Source organism: Anopheles gambiae, chromosome 2, assembly GCF_943734735.2.
Source record: "Anopheles gambiae chromosome 2, idAnoGambNW_F1_1, whole genome shotgun sequence".
Lineage (NCBI taxonomy): Eukaryota > Metazoa > Arthropoda > Insecta > Diptera > Culicidae > Anopheles > Anopheles gambiae.
Genome location: NC_064601.1, coordinates 102,637,526 through 102,663,392, shown reverse-complemented (window position 1 = coordinate 102,663,392; position 25,867 = coordinate 102,637,526). Strand labels below are relative to the sequence as shown.

General features: G+C 45.4%; 1 protein-coding gene across 3 annotated transcripts in view; it reads left to right on the top strand.

Annotated features, from left to right (window-relative positions):
• Positions 1-1,156: 1,156 nt before the first annotated feature.
• The window catches only part of LOC4576681 (elongation of very long chain fatty acids protein 6), a 39,743-nt gene continuing 15,032 nt past the window's right edge, over positions 1,157-25,867 (top strand). Inside the window, exons 1-2 of one of the 3 annotated variants that reach the window (XM_061647213.1) lie at positions 1,157-1,372; positions 4,326-4,863. In XM_061647213.1, coding sequence (XP_061503197.1) covers positions 4,691-4,863 — 173 coding nt within the window. In that variant the 5' untranslated portion in view covers positions 1,157-1,372; positions 4,326-4,690. Of the gene's footprint in view, positions 3,019-4,325; positions 4,864-25,867 lie in introns of all 3 variants that reach the window. The other 2 variants (XM_001237829.3, XM_061647212.1) reach the window with 2 other exon arrangements.

The window sequence follows — 25,867 nt, the reverse complement described above, 5'->3', positions numbered from 1 at the left end:
GATTACGATTGCAATAACAGGCTCCCTTTTGAGATTCATTTTACCCATCACTAATGCTAACTAGAGAGTTTGCTCTATTTAGGAGGGTTGCTTGACAGACGGCAAATGTGATAGATCAGGGGCCTCCAAGCTTTTCAGCCCGCGGGCCGCATTGCTTCAAAAATCACTATGTTGAGGGCCATTTGATGTTACCTATAATTGATGAATGAAAGTTTAAATCTCATTTTTATAACAAAATACCAACGATACTTGAACAGATTCGTGTTATTAAACTTGATTTTTGTCTAAGAAATGTAAAAAAAATACAATTTCTTTTGAAAAAGTCAAAATAACCTAATATTTATTCTAAATCTGGCAAAGTCATCGGGGCCGCATTTTAAGCTCTTGAGGGCCGCATACGGCCCGCGGGCCGTAGTTTGGAGACCCCTGTGATAGATAAAAATAGATTTTTTTACATTTTCACTTTTAACTTAACACTTTTTTTTGCCGTCTGTTAAACAACCCAACCTACTGATCTCGTATGCACCTATCGAACTTGTATGCACCTACCAATCTTGAATCCACCCATCAAACCTCCTGAGCTCGTTTGAACCCACAGTACCTACTGAACCTATTGAACTTGTAAGAACCTACCGAACTCGTATAACCCTATCGAACTCGTATGAACCTACCGAACTCGTACGAATGTATTGAACTTGATGTACCTTCGGATCGGGGTCGTATATGCTTTGGTGAACCTACTGAACCTACTGGATCTGAAATAACAACCCGGGTCGCATTAGGATGACTCCGACCCGACAGGTTCGAGTCGACCCGCCCATCATTAGTGCACGGTGGAAAAAACCGTGCGAATTTGAAACTGCAATAATATTCTCACGTGTCACATTATTTGCAGCGTTATAGCTCGTCAGTACGTGGACCAAATGTTATAATATTTTAGCATAATATTTTAAAGATTTTTAAGTTTTATAATAAATTAATAAACAAAAAAATTCTTACATAAAATGTCACCCGCCAGCGGACTGATTGCAGTTTTTAACGTCCGCTATTCACGAGAAAGAGAAACCCTATCGCGAACGAGAGCGAGAGAAAGAAAGAGAGAGAGAGAGAGAGAGCCAGCACGCGCACATTCCTAGCGTCAGACGTTTCGCGTGAGCGAGAGCGCACACGCACGCGACCGAGACAGCCAACCGTCAGCTGTCATGTTTTTCTCTCTCTCTCTCTCGCTCCGGCTGTTAAATTTGGTTTCCTTCCCATTCGCTGCCAAATTTTCAGCTGCGGCCGCAAACGTGTTTGCTGCGGGTGTGCATGAAGTTGTGCTACCGCTTGTGTGTGCTGCACGTGTGACATCTCCCCACTCTCTCCCTAGCAGGTGTGTGTGTGTGTGTGTGTGAAAAACCGCTTAGCATTAGCAAAAAGGGGCAACCGAAACGAACGAAAACGCGTTAGAAAGTTTACCGATTTTGTGTGTGTGTGTGTGTGGGAGTGGATGTGTGTACGTGTGCGCTTTCACCCGAAAAGAGAAAACGGGGCGGCCGCCAGCCGCCCAACACTGGCTGAAAGTGGCATCACGCGCTTTTCCTCCACCGTGTGCCGTGTTCTAACTGTGTGCTGCTGCTGCTGCTGGTCTTATTGCTGTTCCACACTTTTCGCATAGCTTCTCTCTCTCTCTCGCTTTCTCTCAGACGTGCTCGTACGTACGTACGCTGGTGGCCAGAGCGAGAAGGCAAGCGTGTCTAGCGTCACCGTTCAAAGGTGGTGCCGGCGGGGCGGCAGGATGGATGGATTAACGTGGATTGGAAGTAAAACAACCGTTTTGCTGGAGTGCTTTAACACCGCGCTAGACACACACCGAGCCGAAAAGAAAGAAAAAAAAGTACTGTTGCCCATGAAGCTCAGCGCATACTTTGCAATGGCATCGGAAGTGGAAAAGCCGGAAGAAAAATGCCCCCCAAACTAGCAGCCAAAGCACGTTTTCTTGCGATTTGTGCCGGCAAGACAGATTGTCTGTGTGTGTCACCATCGCCGCTTTTCTGTTCTGTCACTCTCCTGCATCCCGCTACTTCATTGGTGTGTGTGTGTTCACCGACCACCCCTTTCTAATTTGTGGCAGCAGCTTCCGTTGTGAATAATTTTTGGCAGAAATGATTTGAAATGCATCCGGCGCTGCAAAATACGGGCACACGCACACACTGCACGCTGCTTGTGCGTGTGTGTGCGCGCGTAGACAGGAATTTGCAGACTTGGCTGGAATCGTGCGCGACGAGCACACACGTTTGCATATGATTATTTTTGCAGTAAATAAATTTGCTGAATTATTGCACGGTCGGTCGGTCGGTAGTGGTAGTGGCTCGCTCTCCTCTCTCTCTCTCTCTCTCTCTCTGTCTTTCTCTTACGGTTTTTGATACCTGTGCTGGAGCAAGGCTTTCGTGTCGGTGTGTGCGAGTGGATAAAAGGTATCCGGAAGAATGTGGTAACGTGCGTACGAGGCGCGGGGTGAATCATCACGCCACATATAGGCGCCCTACAACGTTATCATTCACGCACACACCGAGCTACAGGAGCTGCGAGAGAGCGGCGTGTGAAAGAGAAAGCCTATAAATCGCGAGAGAGAGAGAGAGAGAGAGAGCGTGGCCAAACGAGCGCACGCTCACAAACACACAGACACGCAAGCGCTGCTGCTGAGCAGATTTTCATTCATCGCCCGATAAATTCGCGCCCACTGGTTGTCTCGCTCGTGCGCTCCCTCTCTCTATACCGGTTTCAGAGAATTTTCAGTGCAGTGTTGGTGTGTGCGTGTGTGTGCGCGCTGCCCGGCGCGCGCGTATGTGCCTCTCTCGCACACGTCAAACGCGGGCCCGCTGGTTAAAACCGTGTGTCGGCCGTGCCGAGAGGTTCATTTTGCGTCGGACAACCGAAACCACCCGTGGTCGATTTTTCGCACAACGCCGCACCGTGTGTGTGTTTCTTTCCCACCCAACCCTCCACCACCGCTGGGCCACCTGGAGACACCACCCGGTTCGTACATACTAGTGATTGTTCTTGTGTAGTTTGGAGTCTTCGTCTTTTTTGTCATTCCCGTTCCCTTCTTTTTCGTGCAAACTTCCCTGGAGTGCAAGGTGGTGTTTGTGAGCAGTGTGTGTGAGAGTGGTGCCCTAAGGCCGGAAAAATAAGGGTGCCCAAGAAACTCCTCATCGCCAGAGGCCACACTTCAGCAGCAAGAAGGAAAACTGGAAAAAGAACTGAAACAGGAGTAGTTTGAGAAGGAAGCTGTGTGGTTGTGATAGTGTTAAAAAATATCCTGTAGCACACACACACACACACATACACCACGAACGATCAATTCCCCCACAAAACCGGAAGTTGTCCAGTCGCCTCCCCCCTCCACCTTCTTCATCCATGGCAGTTGTGTGTGCTTGCAATCTTCTAAGGACATGTGCACTTGCGAATCTTTCTCTCAGGACGTGGTCTGTGGGCGCCCGCGGTTGTGTGTGTGTGTGTGTGAGCACGTGTATGCTTTATCAGTGACATAACAGGATAGCTGTGTGAATGTGGTGCGAGCAGGAACGCATGCCAGGAGTCCGTGGGAGAGAAAGAGAGCACAATCCAGAGCGGGAGAGTCCGGCGGGGGGGGGGGGGGGGGGGGGGTGGCAAAACGGAAGCCGGCATTAGAGAGTTTCTCTTCTCTTCTCAAGGAGCGCAGCATCCAAGGATGCGATTTTCATCGAATCCCCAAAGAGCCGATTTTGTGTGTGTATGTGTTTGTGTGTGTGTTTCTTCCATTTTCCCACCATCCTTTCATTCAAAAATTGCATTCCTTCCTGCAGCTTCCCTTTTTTTAACTTCCCTTATCTGTGTGTGTGTGTGTGTGTGTGTGTGTGTGTGTGTGTTTGAGTGAGTGTGGCTCCAATCTGGGAAGAAGAATTTGCCGGCTGGAGCAATTTTCACTTGTTTCCCTCCTCCGACCATTGTCTGTGAAGGACGGATTATTGACCGCGAAGAAAGCAAATACGATCGATAGTGAAGGAGAGGAAGGGTGGAAAGGTCTGGGGTTGGTAGCTTGGAGTGGTTTTCTTTTGTTTTAAAAAGACACTTTTCTCCTCCGAAGGAACAACTCGACCGGAAGCGAAAGGATCCACTCGTTCTCCGTTTGAAAAGACTACTTTGATGAAGTGATTTGAACGGCGCACCTGCTCCTGAGATTAGAAGAGAAACGGCTTACGCTAAGAGTCCTTTAAGAGCTTCTATTCAACTAAATATTCTAACCATCCTTATTCTTATCTCTTTTTGTTCCTCCTCTGGCAATCTGGCAATTCTTGAAACAGGAATAAAAAGTCGGTTTTAATCCGAGGTGTCCGTCACGGCAACCGGTTGTCCGTATGATCGAAAGTGTCGCTAAACGTCTAATCATTAGGTAAACAAGTGCTAGGTTACAGCGCTACCGCTTGTAACCTCCCCCCACACACTCATACGCGTTGGTGCTCGCGATCGCGCTAGGATAATATTTATTGACCAGTGTCAGTGTGTGTGGAAGTGTGGAAGTGTGTGCGCGTACTTTTGAAGGCCGCGCAAATCGCTCCCTGCCGGCAAAACGGGAAGAACCGCGTGTTGTTGCAGTGACTGTGTCGGTGTAAGTGTGTGCGTGTGTGTGTGTGTATCCTGAACGTCCTGTTTGCAGCGCGGCCTCAAGATGAATGTGGAAATAACGCCCAACTATTCGTACATTTTCGACTTCGAGAATGAGTTCATCCACCAGGACACGCGCGTCTGGATGGTGAAGAACTGGACGTACGTGTTCTACTACTGCGGCATCTACATGGCGGTCATCTTTGGCGGCCAGTACTACATGCAAAACAGGCCAAGGTAAGTCGAAGAAATCGGGATGGCAAGCGAGGGGAACGATGAGTTGATGGAAGTGACAGACATCACATAAAAAGTCCAGTTTTAGGGCTTTGGAGACTTCGATGGGACCATGGAGATGACACGACGATTGGTATGATACGTAAAGACTGGATAGACAAGATGATAGGACTTCAAAAACTTCAAAGAAATTCGTAATGTAATATATTTCTTTAGAGCATGTGTTGCGTGTAGATCGAAGAAATCTTCAACATTTTCCAATGGAGTTGATAGCTCTTTGCACAATGAGTAGTGATGGGTAAAGTTGGCAAAAAACCGGAGTCGACTCCGATCCCACTCCGATAGTCGTTCGGAGTCGTCCGGAGTTGCCCGGAGTCGGAGTCATCCGGAGTCGTTCGGAGTCGTTCGGAGTCGTTCGGAGTCGTCCGGAGTCGTTCGGAGTCGTCCGGAGTCGCCCGGAGCCGGAGTCGTCCGGAGTCGTTCGGAGTCGGAGTCGTCTCCGAATCCGGACGACTCCGAACGACTCCGACTCTGGGCGGATCTAGTGGTTCCATTTTGCCGGAGTCGGAATAGAACTAACAATAGTCGGAGTCGGATCGGAGCCGTGGGTGCGCTTCATACAGCACATCACTAACAATGAGACCGTGCCCGTATCGGGAGAGGAGGCGGCTTCATCTTACTACACTTTGGATTTGAAAGAGTTTGTGACCATTTTCGCAACACAATTACAGATCATGACGAGAAATGTTGCTTTACGTAACTTTGCTCTCATTTTCGGTGGAGTTGAGTTCAAAAACCCCACCATCATGCAACACACCATCATATGCCCGAAAGGAGCGGGTGTGGTAAACGATGCGGAACAGATAAACGAATGTAACACGCTTGATTGCAATGTTGTAGATGTGTGGATGTTGATGCTACTATAGCTCGTAAGCCTGTAACCCGTAATAAGACGATGCGAAGAGGATAAGGAGGACATGCCACATTCATTTGGAATGTGTGTGGGCTTTGGAATGGAATTGAAAATGTGTCTCTAAATGCTGACAAAATGTGTGTCTTGTCAAGTTTCTCAGTAGGAGGAAGATTAAACAACTGGTTCCCGATGATTTTTCTTGGACCAGACCACACGTTAAATTGGTAGCACTATTTTTTGAACACATTTTCCCAGCATAGATTTATAAACAGAAATTTGCTATTTCTCAGAAGAGCTCTGGGATTTATTGTGAAGATGTCTTGAATAATATGCAGAGAGATCCAGAAGATTTTTCCAGAAGAAACAGTATATTCTCTTCCATCCCATCATCGTTCTTGGCGGGATTTGATCTCGCGATCCCAGGTTCTGAAGTCCGAGCAGTTGTCCACTGCACTATGAGATGCTCCAGGTTAGATGGACGTTAAGTTTGTATTTAAACTACGCATCCATCCGTATCAAATAATTCTTTAACCCATACATTCACACATAATGAATGTCTGTGTATTCATTTACAAGAATATACATAAAGAGCATTAAAAATCCCTTGTTAAATAGACTAACATACTAAATCTGATGAATCATCAAAACAATAGGATTACAAGCGCCATTTAGATACGGGTTAGCTTTGTAACTAAACTGACTAAGTTGACTGTGCATCTGGTAAAAACCGCGCAAAAACCACCGTTAAACTTCGCGTTGCGGTACATTTCCCTTCCCCGCTTCGGCGTCATTTGATGTCTACTTTGGCACACGGAGCACGTCGCCAATGGTGCCACAGACCACAGACGCGAAGAGGAAACCCAAACGTCCTTGGTACGTAAAAGTGGCATGCATAAGTACGCGCTACTCGCGGGCGAGAGAAGTGAAATGGATGGATGGAGGTCGTTATTTACGGCGGCAAAAGTGAATGGAAAACACCCGATGGATTTATCGTACCCGGAAAAAAGCGTCCAGACAAATGTACTGAGCAAAGAACCATTCATTTAAGATGGTTAGGCGGAAAGTGCGTCATTGGGGAATGATCACACTCTGTCTTTCCTAAAGAAAGCATCAAAGCAAATCGGCATAAAATGCAGCTCGACAGCTCTGGAAACGAATCACAATATCTGGAATATTTTATTTGTTTTTTATTTCATTCTGTGTGGGAAAATACATTCCAAAATTGACGCACAATCGAGAATTGTCCTGACTGAGGGAAAGCCCAGCCCGATTAATAAATTCAACCTGTTTTTTGTTGTTGTCTGTTTTGACGCAATCGGCTGGAACCTTCCACTGGCTCTCGAACCATCTTCAACCTGCTGCTGCTGCTGCTCCACCTTAAATTCCGAGGGGCTCGTCCTCTAAGCCGGAACCGAACGGACACCATAAAGAAATAGAGAACAAACCACACACAGTCCGCCTAATGACGTTTGGATCGCGAACGATCTTGAACTCTTGTGTGTTTTGGGGGGCTGTTGTTGTTGTTGTTGTGTCGATCTTTCTCGTTAGTATTTTTGATTGCACAGACTCTAACAGTCATTTGTTTGGGATTTAATAAGAAAATAAATGCCTAATTGCCCGCCATTGTTTGTGTCTGTCCGATAGAAGTCGATCTTGAGGATCTTGTTTTTGGTTTTGTTTTTTGTTAACTCGGAACTACCGCTTTGATTGATCAAGATCTGGGGTGGGGTATCTTTTTAAGTGTTAAATTGTCGAGGATAACTGCTTCTTGTCGTAATCCGTTGGTTTTAAGGCCATCAATGCTACTGCACGTTGCGGTCGTTCGCTTTTTTGTCCGCGTGTAGTGGTGGTATTGTACCGAGAAGAGTGTCTGACCACCTTGAACCAAAACCGTGCTTTTGGATAGCCATATTTTTATTTCCTTATTTCCCTGCCAACAACCCTCTCCCACTCTCTCTCTCTCTCTGTTTCTCTCTGGTTGAAGCTGCAGTTTACGCTTCTTAAGCCGCGCTGCGGGTTCTTCCATCACGCAGCACAGCAAAACCCAGCATTTGGCCAGCAAGTCATGCCACAGACCGTTTGAGAGAGCGTGATATTGTTTGTTTTCCGCACCGTAGAAAACACACACACAAGCACACTTGATGCGAGCACTTTATTGCCATGAACTTGGTGTGTTGCGTACTGCGAGAAGACCATCACCCCGCCAGAGAGTACTTGGGCATTAGCACCACCACCACCACCACCGGTTATGATGTAAATATGTTTTCCGCGGATCGGTCACAACAACTCAACTTCCCCAGAGAGCAGTGGGTTTTTTGTGTGTATGACAAAATGTACCCTCTATCCATTGTTGTTATTCCCCACGCCGCGACATGGTGATTTGGCACAAAACCAACCCCCCGGACCGATCATTAGACACAAGTTCTTTCAGCATATTGACGTCAGCATGCAGTACGAGATCGCGCACAGATCGATCGATCAGCTTTTTTTGCGCGAATGGTTTTTTGCCAGACATTTTGGTCCCCAAAAACCCCCCCGAAAAAAGTCGCTAAAAAGCAGCACACCAACGACGCTAAATATATGAGGTTTTTTTGTTTTTTTTTTTTTTTAAAGGAGAACCATGTGGACATGTTAAATAATCTGACGCACCTGCAAAAAAAATGAACAGCAACTTCGAGCCGCGTTTGTTGGTTATTCCTTTTTTTGTGTGAGCATCCAGCAGGGTTTGAAAATCGGAAATGCAAATGTTTGCACACGACGGTGATGCTCAGGAGAGTAAGGTTTATCTGGGCCTCTGGACCTGGGGCGCCTGGCACACCTCCCCGGCACCTGTGTTGAAACAGCTGCACACGGCAATAAGAAGAAGCTGGCTAGTACGATTTATGATCACCTTAGCTCTCAGGTGAAATGAAAGCAAAACTGTTGTACCGATCACATGCCGATCATTCAATACGTATCGGTATTGGTAGCAGAGGCTAAAAAGATTCAACTAAAAGTATTACGCAAACCCCGCAGGTAATGAGCAAAAACGTAAATCCACAATCAGCAAAAGGGAAGTGAAGCTTAAGTCATCCAGACGTGTGTCACGCCTTACACTCTGGAGGATGATGTCATGCTCTGGGAGCTGGCCACGAAAGGGGGGAGGGAAGGAAGTAGGAGATAATCACGCTGTTGAACGCACTTTTCGGGGGTTGATGTCTAGGCCGTAATCACCGTGTCGTCGTGGTAGAGAGATAGAGGCGTTATCTAGGCGTCTAACTCCAGGGGATAGAGAGCTGGTTTAAGGGCTGAGCACGTGCGTCGTTCACCGGCTTGATTGCTGGAAACTGTTCACAACACCTGTGTACACGCTTCAGGCTACAGGTATATGAGAGTTGACTGACATTCATCATCATCGAACTGCTGTTCGGTGATTGATTATTGGGCGGACATAAATCATTCCTGGGATTATTATTCTATCATCATTGCTGAAGATACTGAGCTCAAGTTATATTAGATGTGTTATCGTTCCGCATTGAAATTGCTCCAGACTTCATTCCAGAGAGAAATGCTGTGTGTACCGTACAGAAATGATTAATAGGCAGCAGTGGCGTGGAAATTTTCGTTTGTCTTTTCTTCAGCAGTATTTGTCACCTTGGAGACACTAATCCAATCCATCAAACACGCTTCGCTTACTGGAGGTGTTGTGTTTTGTACCTTTTTTTGTCATTGCCCAGACGGTCATAGTACGTCAGGTCTTGTTATTGTATTCCAGCAAAAAAAAGCAGGCATTCCACGTCCATGTTGATATCTTCCAACCATCTCTGCTTTCTGCTGAAGATCTTCATCTGGCGCAGTGGACCGTAGAGTAGTAAATTTCTCTCTTCCTTTTCGCCTGTTAGGTAGCGGTCGGTATGGCTCTTGTTTTTTTTTTTTGCATAATTGAATCATTTCAGACTCTCGGACGCGCGCAGACCGACAGGAGGGACTAGAATGCTAGAATCTTGCAGCACTAATAAAGTGATCTAACCCACCTTGGATGCTGTCTGTGGATGTCTGTGTTTTTTGCCGGTCGATGTGGGAGGTTTCAAGCTGGACATGCTGGTTGCTTTTTTTAGCAAGGGATGTGGTCTTCTCCGGGGGATGGTCAATTGCTGCTGGATGAGATGATTGCGTTCCACACCGGGGCGGGGCGTGTAAAATGGGCAGCGACGAGCGACCGTTTCCTATTCTTTGCGGGCCTTCTTTTTGTTGTCTTTATCGTCCGCATGTCCGCAGCTTTGAGCGTGTTGAACGACATTATTAACACACATACACGACATGCCCCTCTCTCGCGCCTATCTACCTCGACGGTCCTATGCTCCGTTCCGTTTGATGTTTTGAAGATGATAATTTTGTTGTGCATGATTTCATTTCGTCGCTCAAACGGCATCGGCGGAGAGTGCAGGCCAGATGGGGGAAAAGCGTTTCCATCTCATTAGAGCGCCGTGATGTGACAGATTGCTCTGGTTGTGTGTGTCTGAGATAGCAAATTGGCGTTGCTACCGGTGGCGATGTTCGTACACTTGTCAGGACAGGGACGCGCAACAAACGTACAGTGGAGGTCAGGTTGCAATTTTTGTTGCAGTTATGACACACGTTTTATGCGGCGCAGCAAGGGGGTTGGTTACCTTGCCCGTTTGTTGTGTTTGCGAGTGGCACGGAACTAGGGCTGACTGTAATTGATTCTTCCTTGCGTGTGCTGTGTGTGCTGTGCGCTTCGTACCGGTTGCATCAATTGGTGGTAAAAAGAGTGAAGCGAAAATCCTTGTAAACGCTTCTCACACACCATCCATATCCTTCCGTTTCGTTAGCATGCAGTCCGTTTCAATCCTTCCCGCTTGCTGGGATATCTAGCCTTCTAGGATCTCTCTCTGTCTCTCTCCCTCTTCGAGTCAGTTTTTTTAAATACTTCCGGTGTGTGTGTGTCTTTATTTATGCATATGAAGTTACCGCTCTCTTGCTTGACCACCGCACCAGTACGTAGAAGGTCCTGCAAACCCTGACCACTGTGTGTTGGTGGCAGTAGTTGCGTCCTAAAAATGCTACCGGTTGCATGTAGAGTTCCATGCGTTTGAGGTTGGTGTGTGTGTGTTTTGCCAACGGAGTGGAGGTGATGTGAGGTATCATTAAACCGGTGACTAAGCACACGACATACCCACTATGTATGGGATATTGGCACGGAACAATGTAGGGGGTTATAAGTTGGGTCGCATAAATTGCTACGATAATTGATAGGGTAGTAGGGCTGAAGGATACAGGGCGCGGGAGCAGTCCCATGTTGAGACAGGGTGTCCGATTGGTTCGTTGGGGAGCAGTTTTTGTTTGTCGAGAAGGTGTACAAGAACGTTGAAGAGCATGTGAAGTGTTATGGAAATGGCAAATTGAGTTTCAATTAAAACCTATCAGTTATGGTCTGGTTACAGAATATATTTTGAAGAGATGAGGCGTGTTTTGTTTTTTTTCTGTATAAATCGAGTTTTATGATATTTTTTAATGCAATTTGTACATGTAATAAAATAAGATGAATTCTTTGAAAGCAATTATTCCATTCCAATATAAATCTGTAGTAGTATATAGGGATGAATTTTCACGATTTTAAAGTGATGATATGATGCTCCAGCAGAAATGGGACTCGAACTCGTGACCTTGGATTCACCAAATCACTCACACTCAGCATGAGACTACGAAGCCTCTGCCATTGAGGCAGCGCTAAAATCCATATAAACTAATGACAGCAGCAAAAAGAAAAAGATCATCGTAAACAAGAGTTGAGGCCGTTATGCTCTCACGTGTTTATTGTTGCCGCCGTAGATAAAGCAACGTGACATGGACAAATTAGTGCCATGGTTGACAAAAAAAGAGCATCATTCCCAGATCCCAGTTCCCCATCTTTGCGTCCATGTGTGCGTGTGTGTTTGGTAGGCGTTTAAAACGCACACTCGTCGTCCCTGGTACGGTTGCTTTTATTAGTTAATTTGAAGCGTGCGCACACACTCAAGCGTTCCTGGGCTTTGGTAGTCCGTGGTTTAGGTGGTCCCAATTTCTCTTTCCATCCCTCTCCCTACGCCAGCAATCGTGACAAGAAAGGCAGTTCCATCGATGCACGAAGCTGGGAATATTTTATTGATACACCACCTTCCCCGAGGTGGAAAGGAGGACTTTAACGACTTTAGGACTGGCCCGCGTTCCAGCAGAAAAAACGGGAACGCCTGGCGTGGCGACAGCTTGCCGGGTAGGTCACACTCACACACAAACACTGTTGATTGCGGTGTGGTGTGTTTCGTGGGGGTTGCTGACTTTTTCCTACGGGAAGGAACATGCCGGTCCCTACACCATACCGTATGCCGGTATGCTCATTCTCTGCGTGTGCGTGTGTGTGTTTGGGGGATGAAATCGCGTGACCGGGTGCCGTTTTCCACGCGGTGAGGTTTTGAGCCACGTGAAAAAGTGGCTGTGGCCGTAAGTTCGCTGGCCTTCGTGAATTGCGTAAACACAGGTAATGTTGGCGCTCGGCAGCAGGAAGCAATTGCTGCTCTCTCTACCTGCAGGAGAGCATGGCACGCAGACACGTGCTGTTCGCCACCCATTGCTCCTTTCCCCACTCTATCCAGGGGGGGAGGGGGGGGGGGTGTTCCCCCTTCGTGTATCTGTGTGTTGGTGTGTCTGGTCGCGATCGCGTAACGCAGATTATTTGTTTTCTATTAGTGGTGGGCCCCCACGAGCTGAGTGGAAATTATTGTGTCCGTGGCTTTCCACTCGGTCAATCTTTCAGCGGGATTGTTCATGTGCGCCGCGTGGGAGTGTTTTACGTCACTTTGGAGTGATAAGGAGCTTGGGTAAGGTTGGCTGTGTGTGGCGGTCCGTACTCACATAATTTCCCAGGCAGAATCATAAATATTTTATCGAGCAATTTGTGATTCCTGACTGTTTACCTACTTTAAATTATTCATTTGTGTTGCTTTCGGAGAATGAAACTGAAAAAAATCTGCTTTTTGTAGCTGTTTTGTAACCTCCCATCGAGTCCGAGATTGGAAAAGTTTTACTTCTTAAGTACTTGCTTTTCATAATTTAAAAAATATGTTTTTTTTTACTTTTCATTTCATTCTAAGCTCAAACTTAGAAGGCAATCCGATTTGCAAAATCACAATTTTGACTCGGAAATCATGTACATTTGTTTGTGATGTCCTGTGCCTCAGTCCGATTAATTTCCGACAATTAATATAATAATGAATATTAATTTTTTTAAAAATATTTTGCAATATTTCGAATAATTCATGCACATTATAGTTAAACACAATTTGTGAGATATTTTATAAAGTTGCGTTACAAAAACAATATTTAATGTTTTGGACTTTCCGTTTACTTTTTTGTCCCACCGTGTACGCTGTTGCAACTACTGAATGGGGGAGAAGTCAAACTAAGAATTCAAACTTCAGATCGATGACAGATATTGGCATAATATCATCGTGTACACGAACATCAAACCCCACAACTGTGTGGGTGGGTGTGTGTGCATGTTCTCTATTTCTTTTGCCATTACACGTGCACGCGAGAAAATGGAAAAAACGGCCCCTCTACAAAGCTCCTACACACTGCTTGTCACGTGGTCCCGATGTGTTTGGGTTCGTTTGGGGTCTTGTGGAAGCATACTGAAACGAAAATTGAGCAGAAAACCCACCACCTGGGCTCTTAAAACAATTGACCGAAAAACGGGCTGTCGTCGTCGTTCGTGTTCCTCGCCGTCGTCGTCGTCGATTAGGCGCTGATGACAAATGATTACATCTAAATGGGAAGAGATAAACGACAGTCGGTCCAAACACTCACATACATCCAACACAAGGTCAAACAAATATCAACGCAATTCGCCCCGTGATTAGAAGATGCGGTTGTGCGGCGTTTGCCATTTTCTCCTCAATGGAGCTGATTGTTGCAAAGGGTGTGTTGTGCACACGCACCTTCCCGGTGAAGAGAGAGAGAGAGAGCTCCCGGCTCCAGGTGCTGCCCGCCCCCCTTTCCCAAAAGGCCACACAAATAAAGCCTTGATTGCAAAGAGTGTGCAAATATTGTGACAACAACGTCAGTGAAGGCGAAGAGGGCCCTCCCCTTATGGTCTTATCGTTGAGAAAAAGGTACATTATGGCGTGTTGGTAGCGTAGACGTTGTTGATTGAATGTTTTGCCTTGATGCTGTTGTGATTTTACCCTTTACCTTTTATTTACTAAAAAATAAACAAAAAAACCTTGTAATTGAAACCATTACTGTAATGACACCAAACAACAGCTAACCTTTCTTAATGATGCTTTATCGGGGTTGCCGAAGTTTCGGTTTTCGTGTTAATCCCTTTATTCAGAAAAGGGCACAGAACTCCTCGCCAAACCGAAGGCGAGAGCAACTGATTAGAAATTCAATCTCTGCTGCCCGCCGATAGATTTCTTCCACGAATTTATCACCCATTTTTATGACCACCTTCAACGCCGGCGTAGCACCGCAGCCGGGTCTGGAAGAGCATTATTCGTTGTAACTCACATCACGACGACTATTAGAGAAGTCGTCGTCGTCGTCATCCCAGACCCGCCCTGTGAGTGTGCTAATTTGTAAACCTGTTCACAGTGAAAAGAAGAAGGGTCTTGCCCTCCTTCGGGCCCGCGACTTCATAGAAACTGTTTTGATTTGCCGAAGCGCTGAACTTTTTATACTATTTTTGTTGTCGTTATTGGTAACTTCCCTTCTGTGCGGTGGCATTTTACATCTTCTCCAAAACCCCCTGAGGTATTTTGGGGTATTCTTCTATTTTTTCGTTTTGGCCGGTGGTTTTTTGTTCCTTTCCAACACAAAACAAGCTTGGTTAAATCGATCGATGTTGCTCCTGTTGCTATGCAGCATGAATGAATCTCGGTGTTAGGTCTTGTTTTTGGTTGCCTTACAAGGGGCACCAACCCATTTGGATTTTTTTCTTCTTTTTTTGATGTGTTGGTTGCCATCATTTCGCCATGAAATTAATTACTTTAAAGCCCTCCGATCGCTTGAAGCGAAAGAAATGGTCGTTTCTTTCGTTTGCTCCACAAAAAAACCCCATCTAATGGTGGTGTGGAGCGTTACTCAATACTACTAAAAAAATAAATGTGAGTGTGTGTGTGCGTGACATTTTTCATTGCCATGTAATAAAGTTCATCAGGGAGCCGTGGACGTGGTTTGTTACATCAACCGGCTGCCGCCACGGTGATTCCGCGTTGTTGGAAATGATAAAAAACCACCACCAAATATGCTGAATATGCTGCTCAAAATTGGGGCGCGCTCAACACATGATACTGGTGGCCCAGGCCTGGACCGGCTGGGGTGTGTTGTGGCAAGAGATTTTATGCAAACTTTATGCTATGCCCAAACGAATGCGCTGCCGCGCGATACCTTCGTCTGCGGCGTGTTTTATCGTACCCCATCGCAGTTTGAATGAATTAATTCGTTGAACAACCAATCGATTCCACCAGCAACAATAAACTAAAAACACAGTGTTGTGTTTCGCTGATGTGTTTATGGGGGAGAAATGTGGAGGAACCTGCAGCACACCTAGCCAGCCAGGTCATTTCAGCGGCGTTTTTTCCCCCTTTCGAACGAACGTCTGTTGCTCCTATCGTTTGTATGTGTTGCTTTGCGCGCTCGGTGGTGGTATCGATTGTGTATGTCTGTATGTCGTAACATGTGTATAGTCGGGGTCGGTGGCGTGTCATCGACGATTTGAAATCGTCAAAATTGGTTTGATTATTACCTGTGGACAAGTGTTTTTTTTCGGATTGATGTTTGTAAATGTTGTGCATTGTTGATCGGACAGAAAATACATGACATTGGAGAAAACGTACACATTTCTATGTAGATTGCAAGAGACAGGCAGAAGTAGTACAATATATATTTTCCAATTGAAACAAATTGTTATTTTCAATGAAGGAATTAACAAGAAAAAGGGAAAAAGGGATATTGAATAGTACAAATTTAGTGTTATGGCTTACGAAGAAGATAACAAATATTGTTAAGACTATTTTGCAATAATATGTGGCTTTTATGCTCTAGAGTTGAGGATCAGATCAAGCTTCAGAATGTGGAATGGATCTGATGAACAAATACAGTTATTTGCATTCGTTCTTGGGACGAGTTCCGTGGCCCTGAGGGCAAATCCTTGGCGTTGCATACAGCAAGACATGCGTTCGAGTCTCGTGTGGATGAACTCGATACCAACAAGTCCTATCTCTTCTGGCACCTTTTCCTCAACAAAGTATGTTAAATGAAGTTAATCACTTATCCATCAAACGACTAAAAAATACTACAGGAGGAGACTAACAAATCATCGAAAGAAAACTCTATGAATTTCCGCTGTTTTTGGAGAGAGAAAACATGTTAGGCGCCCAAATGATAACAAATCGTTTCAATTTGTGATATATGACCATCGAGGTTAGTAATGCTATCTTTCTCAGCCATTTTTCTGCCATATGTTTGCTCGCTTTTTTCACGTATATGTACACCGCTGTGCCCGTGACAATGAGTGCGTGCTCGTGCACCTTATTGACCCACTTATCGGGTTTGCGCCTTTACTGCGTGACTGTGTTGTGCTGGTATTATTTCACTGCCAAAATCCAAATCGCAATTGGTGCTAGAGCACGCACCAGCCGGCAAAACCTCTCCCTCCTTCTAGAGAAGAGTGTTCAAACAAAGTCTAACTCGGTGCTGTGCGCATTAGCTTTTGCGCACTCCCTTTGATCGTTAGGATTCGATCGATCACATAACAACCGCCGCAAGCGGGAAGGCGTGGGGGTGCCGTTTGTTTTTCTTTTTTGGCCGCGATTAGTTTATCGAGGGAGGAAGGATCGCAGCGCAAATGTAAGCGAATTTTGCACGATTTCGCCTCCACCCTATAGCAATCAGTCAAATATCTCGCCCCCGTGGCTGTGTGTGTGTGGTGAAGTCTCGTATGATTTGTTTGATGGTTTTTGGTTGCCGTAATGCTGCTGTGTTTACTTTGCCGGGAGAGTGTTGTTGTTTCGCGTGAGGATGGGGAGATGCATACATTGTGTCATTTGCGCTGGTCTTTGTGGCGAATTGTACTGGAAGACGATGGAACAGTGTTAGATGTTGTGAAAATTCGCACAAATTTTAGCTTGCTAAGAGAGACTGGATGGTGATGGTGGGTTTCTGTGGCTGTTGTTTAGTTTCATTTTGTATAAAAGGATGCAGTAAATGGTGTGTAACTGTTAGTGTGTTGACGAAATCCCTTTTTTAATACAATGGAATGATGCTTTTTAGTTGCAAACGTAAGCCAATTGTTAGGCGACTTTACGACTTTAATGTAAACAGTCGTAATCTGGGGATAAATGGCCTACAGTAATTGTTGTATGATGCAGTGTCTTGCTCACTTCTTTTGATCCAATCGTAAAAGGAAATATATATTCCCAAATTTTTTTTTTTTTGGTTTCTGAGCCATTTCAATAAGAGTTCAGAAACTTAGACCTCTACAATCGTTTTTTGTAAGAGTTATAACTGGAAAAAAGATAAAAAAGAGGTTTATTATCATACCCACCACTAAGGGAAAGTCTTTCGTCTTATCCACGCTAATTTCATTCGGAATTACTATTGTTATTGAGATCTTGTTCGAGTTCGGAATGTTATTTTTGGACATTCCATTCTTCAGCTTCATTGTAACACCTACAACCCACTCGAAAGACTTCTTCCAGTTTTGTAGGACTTCTTAACTATATCTTCATCGTGCTGGTGGTACTTGTCGTCTTATATCCTTTCCGTGCAGGTATTTATTTTTGGCATTCGCCCCTTCCCGCCATCATCAACCACAGACCCACAAGACGACACACCTCCAATGAAATAGCTAGGAAGTCAAGGACGTGTATTGAAAACGCATTAAATTGCGCACCACCACTCATTTCCCACCCACTACAGGGGGGGTCTGAGAGGGGAAGGGTTGTTGTCACACCAACACACACATACACGCATATGGGCAAAAGTTGTTGCACGTTTGGCGGGTGCGCTCGCACGGGTTTCGATGTAAATGGTCGATGGTTTTGACACAGTTACGTTGGTTGGTTTATCAAACAGAAAGTTTTCCCCTTTTTTTTGATCGGGTAGCGATGGGTGGTTTATTTGTGTGGTTGAGCGAGCCCGAAGACGCAGTTGTACATGTGTGAGAAAAGTGATTGTTTTTGGTGCAAGTGTGCATTTCGGGGGATGCAAATTGTGCACCAGCATGCAGGCACTTGTTTGAGCAAATCTTTGCTAGAGAAGCTAAAAATGTTTGTTGGGTGAACACATGAAAGATAGTTTAAAATATAAAAAAGATTGAATATAATAAAATAAATAAATGCTTTTCGTTCACCTTCACGCAAGAACGAGATTTGTTTTCGCTGATCAAGCTCCGCTTTCTGATATTGGGGCCAGCCACTTTATTCCCCACAAAACACCACCTATTCCTCCAAAGAGAAGACGAAGAGACGAGACAACTTTCACTTACGCGACCGAGCGCGACGGTTAATTTCGTGTCGATTCATCGAAATCTTTTTGAGTATTTTTTTTTCTCGTATTTTCGGCATTGTTACGATCACAAATCTTCACCACAGTGTCGAGGGAGAGGAGTGTGTGTTGATGGTGTGTATAAATGTAGATCAAGCCCGCCACACACCTTACACCTTCCAAGAGCTTTCTCTCTCTCCCTCTCTCTCTCTCTCTCTCTTGTGCCCCTGATGCCGTTAGGTAATCGTGGTTGAATTTTCCTCGTCTGGTTACCGTTTGCTGCCTGTCCACTTTCTTTGCCGAAATTCAATATTCTTCTCGGTCCAGTTGGGAGCGAAAGACTGACCCGCTACGGTACCATCCCCTCCCTACCTGTACCAGGTGGAAGGTTGGAAAAATTGCGGATATGCATTAGAAACATATCGGCAACGCGCTTGGGGTTGCTGTTAGCATTATCTAACTGCTGAAGAGAAAACCGGAGCACAACACCGAGGGTGGTGCGTTCGAAAAACTGGTTCCAGAAACTGTACCGAACGAGATGGGAACGGAGAACCGTTATCATGTTGTATAATTTGAATAAATTGTGTACAATACTTGAAACATATTTGTTGGCTAATTTTGCGAACGAAACGTTCCGTTCCGTTCTCCAGAAAAAAAACAACATCCCCTAAACCCGCGCGGCGAGGAATGTGTGTTGGGTTGGGAAGCAAAGGTTCGGTCCGTTTTCGGGGGAACACTTGCATGACCTCGACCGCAAATTTGCCTTCACCACCACCACCACCACCACCACGGACATTACCAGACATTCGATAATGTATTGGGCGAGAGCTTCCATCTATGATGCACTCGGCGGTGGTGGTGGTGATGGTACCTCTGGTACCTCCAGGCGGTCAAGTGATATGTAATTGGCCGCGGGTATGGCTTTGGCAATGTGGTGTCCGCGTGACATAACCGCATCAAGTGTCAATCCCGCTCGCGTGCGACCGTCAATCGTTCCCTTTTCAATGCTTTTGACGATGGTGTTGGTGGATTGGTGTGGATTCGTTCGTGGACCAGTTTTGTTTACTTTTGCTCGCGTGCGTTTATGCATCTTGTTTGTGTGTGTATGTGGTGGTGGTGGTGCGTAATGATTTTGATGGGATGATGTATATATTTGCATAAACACATCATCCCGTGGGGTCGTCGTGGGATGAGTAAACCACATATCCTGGTACTTAGTGCTTTATAAAATCGCAGCATTCGTCAGTTTTTGGAGATTGCAAACTCATTATGGGGTTGGCTATTTCTGGAGTTAAATTCAATTTAAACTCCTCAATGACCTCATAATAAAACTGATGAATAACAAGGTTTCCCCTAGGTTTTGGAACCAAGGTTGACTGTTTTGTTAAGATTTTGTAATTGATGCTTCAGTTTATGTCAACTATCTTTTGATACATTACAAAATGTATTCCTGAGAAACTCTGGAATGAAACTTGAAATATAAAATGGCATTGCACTAGGCAGTTCTACGATTCTATTCTTCACATCTTTGATTTGAATGTCAACTTTTCGTTAGATTTATCACTTACTTCCCATTTTTCAGCAGTTTTGATGCTTATAATTATGTATCATATAGAGAGATATATTCAAGTTTTGTCTGTGATCAGATAGATCATGATAGAGAGTTCAGAAAGAGTGCCGAATGTATTGGAACTTTGGAAAAATTCTACACATGTGCAGTGAAGTCTCTCTAATCGTCTTTTCAAGATGACTTATTTATCTAATATGGAAATGTCCAGTTGCTGCCGAATGTCCTAATAGTAAGTAAGCTCTTAGGATCGCTAGACGATGATACAGAGCATCACAATTTCCCTTTATCTTCCCAAACAACATCCTACAGCATCCGACACAGCACATAAGCTTTTGGTTGTTGTCAATTGGCCAAATACCAAACCCAGCGTAAAGCAGACATCATCATAGAGAGCAAACAAACATCTCTCTGCTCAAGCCCGAAACCAGGCCAACCGATCTCTGCGATACAAAACAGCGCGATGTTTGTAGGACGCAGGTCGCTGAAAATGCAAGTGACTGACTGACGCAACAATATCTCGCCGAGCGCGCGCGCGCCCGACCAACAATCTTTGCCGGGCCCGGGTGGTGTAGTGGTGGTGCGCGATGTCGTCGTTCGGTAATGCGACTTGGCTGGCTGGGCCGCCGGCGTCGATGAAAAGCTGCCCGAGCTTTACCATGCTTTTTTGCGCCTTCCTCCCCCCCCCCCCCAGCTTTCGCACAGTCGATCGATCGGTGTCAAAGAGATTTCGTAAGTCACCCAAGCCCCATCCAAGCCTTTCACCGCGCGAACGTACTGTGTGGTACACTCACACGTACAAACTCACCTGAAAGCTTAGGTTGGGCCTCCCGCTCTTGGTTTTATGTTGCCATTGGCAACCATCGCGCCCTCTCTTTGGAAAAATGATTTGCAAATTTGCCCGCGCAATTTCGCTTTGCTTAAAAAAAAAAAAGCGCGCAAAACTGAACGCAAGAAGGAGCTGCTGGTAGTGCGTATACAACGGTTTGGCAAAGTGGGCAAGGGTGATATGTGCGTGCGTAATATGTGTCTTTGCGGCGTGTGCAACATAGTGATTGCTTAATGGCAAAAATGACAGTTCTTAACCATGAGAACTATTCCTTCGCTCCAAACGTGTTTATACCGATCGGTCAAAGCGCAACGACTTCCATCGGTGTGATGGAAACACTTTCGATAATGATCTTGTTCCCAGGGTATTTTCCTATAATGCTGTTGTTTCATCATTTTTTCGCCACCAATAATCATCACTTGAGCGCGCGCGCACGCGGTTCGAAGCGGTTCGGTTGGATCATTTGCGCGTCGTTATGACACCGGATAATCGAGCGTTATCGATCGCGAACCTCGACCTCCCCGTTATCATCATCACACTTGGTTGGAATTGATCTGTCGTTGACGCTTTCCTTCCCTCCTGCGAGCGTTCGTAACTTGGGCTGCGAAGAATGCGCCATAATGCGTAACCGTCAGAGAGAGAGAGAGAGAGAGAGAGAGATCGACCGCACGTGGTGACCGGTGTGGTGGTCGTCGAAGTGACTCTACTCACCCGGCGGCACACAACAGACCCCAGTGAAATGATGTGATAACGCAGGTTACAGGTTTTGCTGTGCCCGATGCTGCCCTTGCGCGGGATTGCGAAACAGGGCCGGTGGGATGGAACTCTGATAGCGCGAGAAGATGGCAAGATTTGCATATAAAAGTAAATTATCTGTTTCAATTACAACACACCATATCGTCGCCATCGTTGTTCCTTCCGGTATAGGATTATTTGGAAGACTTGAGCGGAGAAGGATTTTTTGATAAGAAAAAATACATTACCACATCGTTGCGGACTTCCTAATAGGAGCGATTACACTTCACGTGCTCATACACAACAATCACATCATTATTTTGCGCTCATTAGCATCTCCTAATCCGATTATACAGCAATACCAGTAGCGTTGGGAAGATTGTTTGCGTCTTTTGCCCTCTGGTACAGCTGTTAATGAACTGTCCTCTTGGCATAACATTGTAAACAATTACATTAAGAAAAAGGGTGGAAAGTTGCCAGTGTGTTAAGGAGCAATACAAACAGTTCTACTTTCCGCATATTCTGACACGGCCTTGCTCTTAAAAACCTTCTTACCTTTTGCAAATTACCCAGCGACTCTTTTAATTGTCACGACATCAGCAACAAATGGTAATCTGTTTAACTGTGGGTTAAGGGTCATATCGTTTGAATTTAATTCTATCGTACCTTCCCTTTCCCGAAACTATTAGCGATGATACCGATTAAACTCGACCGTTGCCACTGAACGCTAATTAATCGTTAATCGCAGTTCAAATCCGTTTCAAGTTTTCTGTCTCCTTCGCTCGCTCTCTCTCTCTTGTCTCTGCATTCGTTATCTGACTGACATTTGACCTTTTTTGTGTGCGTCATGAACGAAATGTCGTGCGTGGGGACGGAAATGGGCAGCGTCATTGCTTTTGACTGGTGGACGTCGCACGGTAAGGAATTCGCATACACACATAGACATGCGTCCACTTCCTTTTCCTTGCTTTGGTTATGCAAATGCTGAAATGTTAATTTCTCCCGACACAGTGTGTGCCGGCGAGCCAACTTCTCCTCTGTTTGCTCTCTACAAATACCAAAACCTTGCTCAGCAGGGGGGAGGTGGGTTAAACAAATTCAGCAGAAGAAAGTCGTTTGTCATTGCATTAGAGTGGGACAAGGAAAGGAATTTAAAATTATTATAATAATAGTAATAATGCACACAAGAGGAAGTGTTGTGTGTGGAGAACGATATTATGTGTCTTGTGTGCTCGCGCTCGTGAAGACAATGTTGCGTGTCACGAAAAGAAGGAACTTTTTAAGAGCTTTTTTCCTTGATTCACGTACCAACAATAAACACGCACATAATAAAAGACAAGAGATTAAAAAAATACAACCTTTTGAACACCCTTATAGCACAAGGACAATAAGGTTTCTATAAATGATTCTTACTCACAAATTGGCGCTAACAACAATAGGGAGAAGAGATTGAGATGCAGATTTGAACACAGGTCCGACGATGTCATCTAATCATCTGATCTATCCGTTGACAACTACGCTACCAAGCTAGATGGAATCATTGCTCGCATAATAGCAACAAAAGGCGCACTCTATGGCATCAAGAACAAATTCGTACTGTCCGCTAAAACAGCTGCCGTTTTTATCAACGGTTTGGAGACACTCAAGCATGATTTTTATGAATGCGGCTACTAGAACGATAGCAAAGTTTTTCGATTAATTTTACGAGTACGCATCGACTGCCCAATTCGCTGCTGCCATGCAACCCCTATCTGTGCGGTGTGTACGACCTTACTTACGACCTCATATTAATGGGGCAAAGTTTTCTGGCGGTGCTCTCTGCGTAATGTAATGTAATAATGGCGAGCGTGACGAAAACACGCCCTCCCCGGGGAAACAATGCGTCTTATCGGCGCGAGATGATAATGGAGGATTAGTTTCAAAAGTTAATTGAAAAAAGTTTGAAGATAGTTGGAAAATGCAGAGATATGGGGGGACACGCGCTCAAACCTTTGCTAACGAACCTCAGCCAATGAAGATTTTATCTACGAATGGCGTGCAAAACTCTATGGGACGTTGGGTTATCTAATCCGGCAAACATTCGGCGGTGCCTGCCATTTAAAGTGTGTCTTTTCGTGTGGAAGAAATTGTACGGTAAAGAAAGGGCGTGTAATTGCGTTTGTGATAAGGATCTGTAAAAGCTTCCTTTAAGTCATCCAATCCGCCGCTGTAAGCCGGTGTCAGGGGCATACATATTGGTCCTATTGGGTGTCTGTTGGATCACCCTTAATTCTATATTGGTGGAGCTTATTCTGAGCTTTAAAGCAAACATGTGAACTACCCTATCATTCAATTGTGTGTGTGTGTGTGTGTGTGTGTGTTTATGCATATGTGGTCGGTATGTAAGAGGTCACGGACTGTTTATCCTTCATCATCCGGGGTTTACTTCTCCTGGTGGTTGTACCCATCCGGGGGGATTGCGCGCGCATTTTTCCATCTCAATCGATTCGTTCGGAAGTTTTCATCTCTACTTTCATTCCTCCTTTTTGCATCCTTTCCATTTCTACCTGTCGCTAGCACCAACAAAACACCCACCCACACGTAAAACAACCCTAAACGCCGGATTATATGGAACAGTGAGAGAGAGAGAGAGAGTGTGTAGTCGTTTCACTATGGGTCTCTTAACGTTTCACTATGGGTCTTAAAGCCGCTTTGTAAAAAAAAACTACTGCTAGAATGATGCGACAATCGCACAAAACTGGTAATACACGTGTCGAAGAAGCGACCCACCAAACATTACAACACAACAACAAAAAAAGCCACCCGTTTGGTTAATATCCGGTTCTGGGGATGCTTCTTACTACCTTCTTTCCCAGCGTTCGAGGGAGACGATGGTGTGTGCACTTGGATGTTGGGCGTCTTTTTTGTTCGATGGTGTTTGTATCCATCTAGTTTGCTTCGGAAACGCTCGCCCACATCACCCCACCCTCCCCTACACGCTAAGGCAAAAAGAGGGGTTTGGGCAAAGATGGGAACGCCAGCGACAGCCGACCTCCACTGGAATGTCGTTTTTATGTAACGCTTCGGTAAAAGGTGCCTTTTCCTTCCTTCCACACACTCACATGCAGACATGCCGTTCGGGCGCGTGTGTGTGTGTGTGTGTGTGATTTCGGTGAAACTGTTCCGACATTTCTTTTCGTGGCCGTTCGTTTCGTCGCTTCGCTTGGATTAACTGGGCCTGGTCCGGGGACTTCCCCCTTGATATCGGGCGGTCGGAAGATAAGTCTGCCTGGGCGGAAGAGTGACGGCGGCGGCGGCGACTGCTAGACCAACCCAGATTTGTGGTGCTTTGGTGCTGTATCGGTAGCGAAAGAGGTTTTATATCTTTCTCCAAGGGCTTCGTGGAAGGTGCAACAGGAGTTATTTCGCCTGTTTTTTGTTGTTGCATGTTGGTGTATTTGGTTTGAAGGTCACGAATGATTCTATTAAATTCCCTGGGTCTGGGTATGCTGCTGCTTTTCCTTCTTTTTATGAATGGCCGTGGCCTATCCACACTCCTATTATTGTGCTTTTGTGAGCGTAGGCATGGAATCTAGAAGTGCCGAAAAACTTTTAATTAAACCAGCATTCAAAAGTATAATTGTCCACGTGTACCGGTGATACAGTAGGAAATACTCATTAATGAAAATCTTCCAATAATCAGAACACAAAGTTCCTGGTAGCACAAGAAACATTATATTCGGATTAGGGATTTTCCAGCGTCAAACTAATGGAAATTGATCCAACAAAGGTATATTGCTTTCTCCGTAACGTTTGTTCAGATTTTAATTTTCGAAGGAATGGACGCTTCAATATGCTTCAATCCCCTGGAATTTGTTTTTACCCTAATTGTGACTCCGTACCGGCGCTTACGTGGACATCGAAATAAGGCAGACAGAGTTCATTAAAGCAAAAGCAATTACAGTGTGACAGTGTTGCAATAAGTGGCTTCACAATAGTCAGCTTCTGTAGAAGTTTACGATTAACAAGCGAAAAGAGAGAGCTTTCAACAAGCTTGGAACAAGGGTTGTTTACAGAGTTCTTCTTGCTAGTTTACAGTCCCTGCTTTTCGTTTAGCTGCACGGGTCAACACATTTCTTCAGGATGCTCACAACCACTAATCAATAAGGGTGGCCACTCTGCTCTGACATCAACGATGTTGTTGAAGCTGCTGCTGCTGAGCGGGAAGCGGTTCAAAGAATGCAGCAAAAGAAAGTTAGCGTGCCTGTGCCCTATTCAAAGTGTGTGTTCCACCGAGGTGGTGGTGGTTCCTCCCAAGGTCAAGATATCGCTCTCGCTCGCTCTCCCTCTCCCACTTATTGCGCTCGCTGAGTTCGTCTCTGATCCCATCACTTTCTCTGGGCGATTTTCAAGGTTTGACGCTTTCTTTCACGCGTCGCGTGGGTTAGATTCTTGTGGA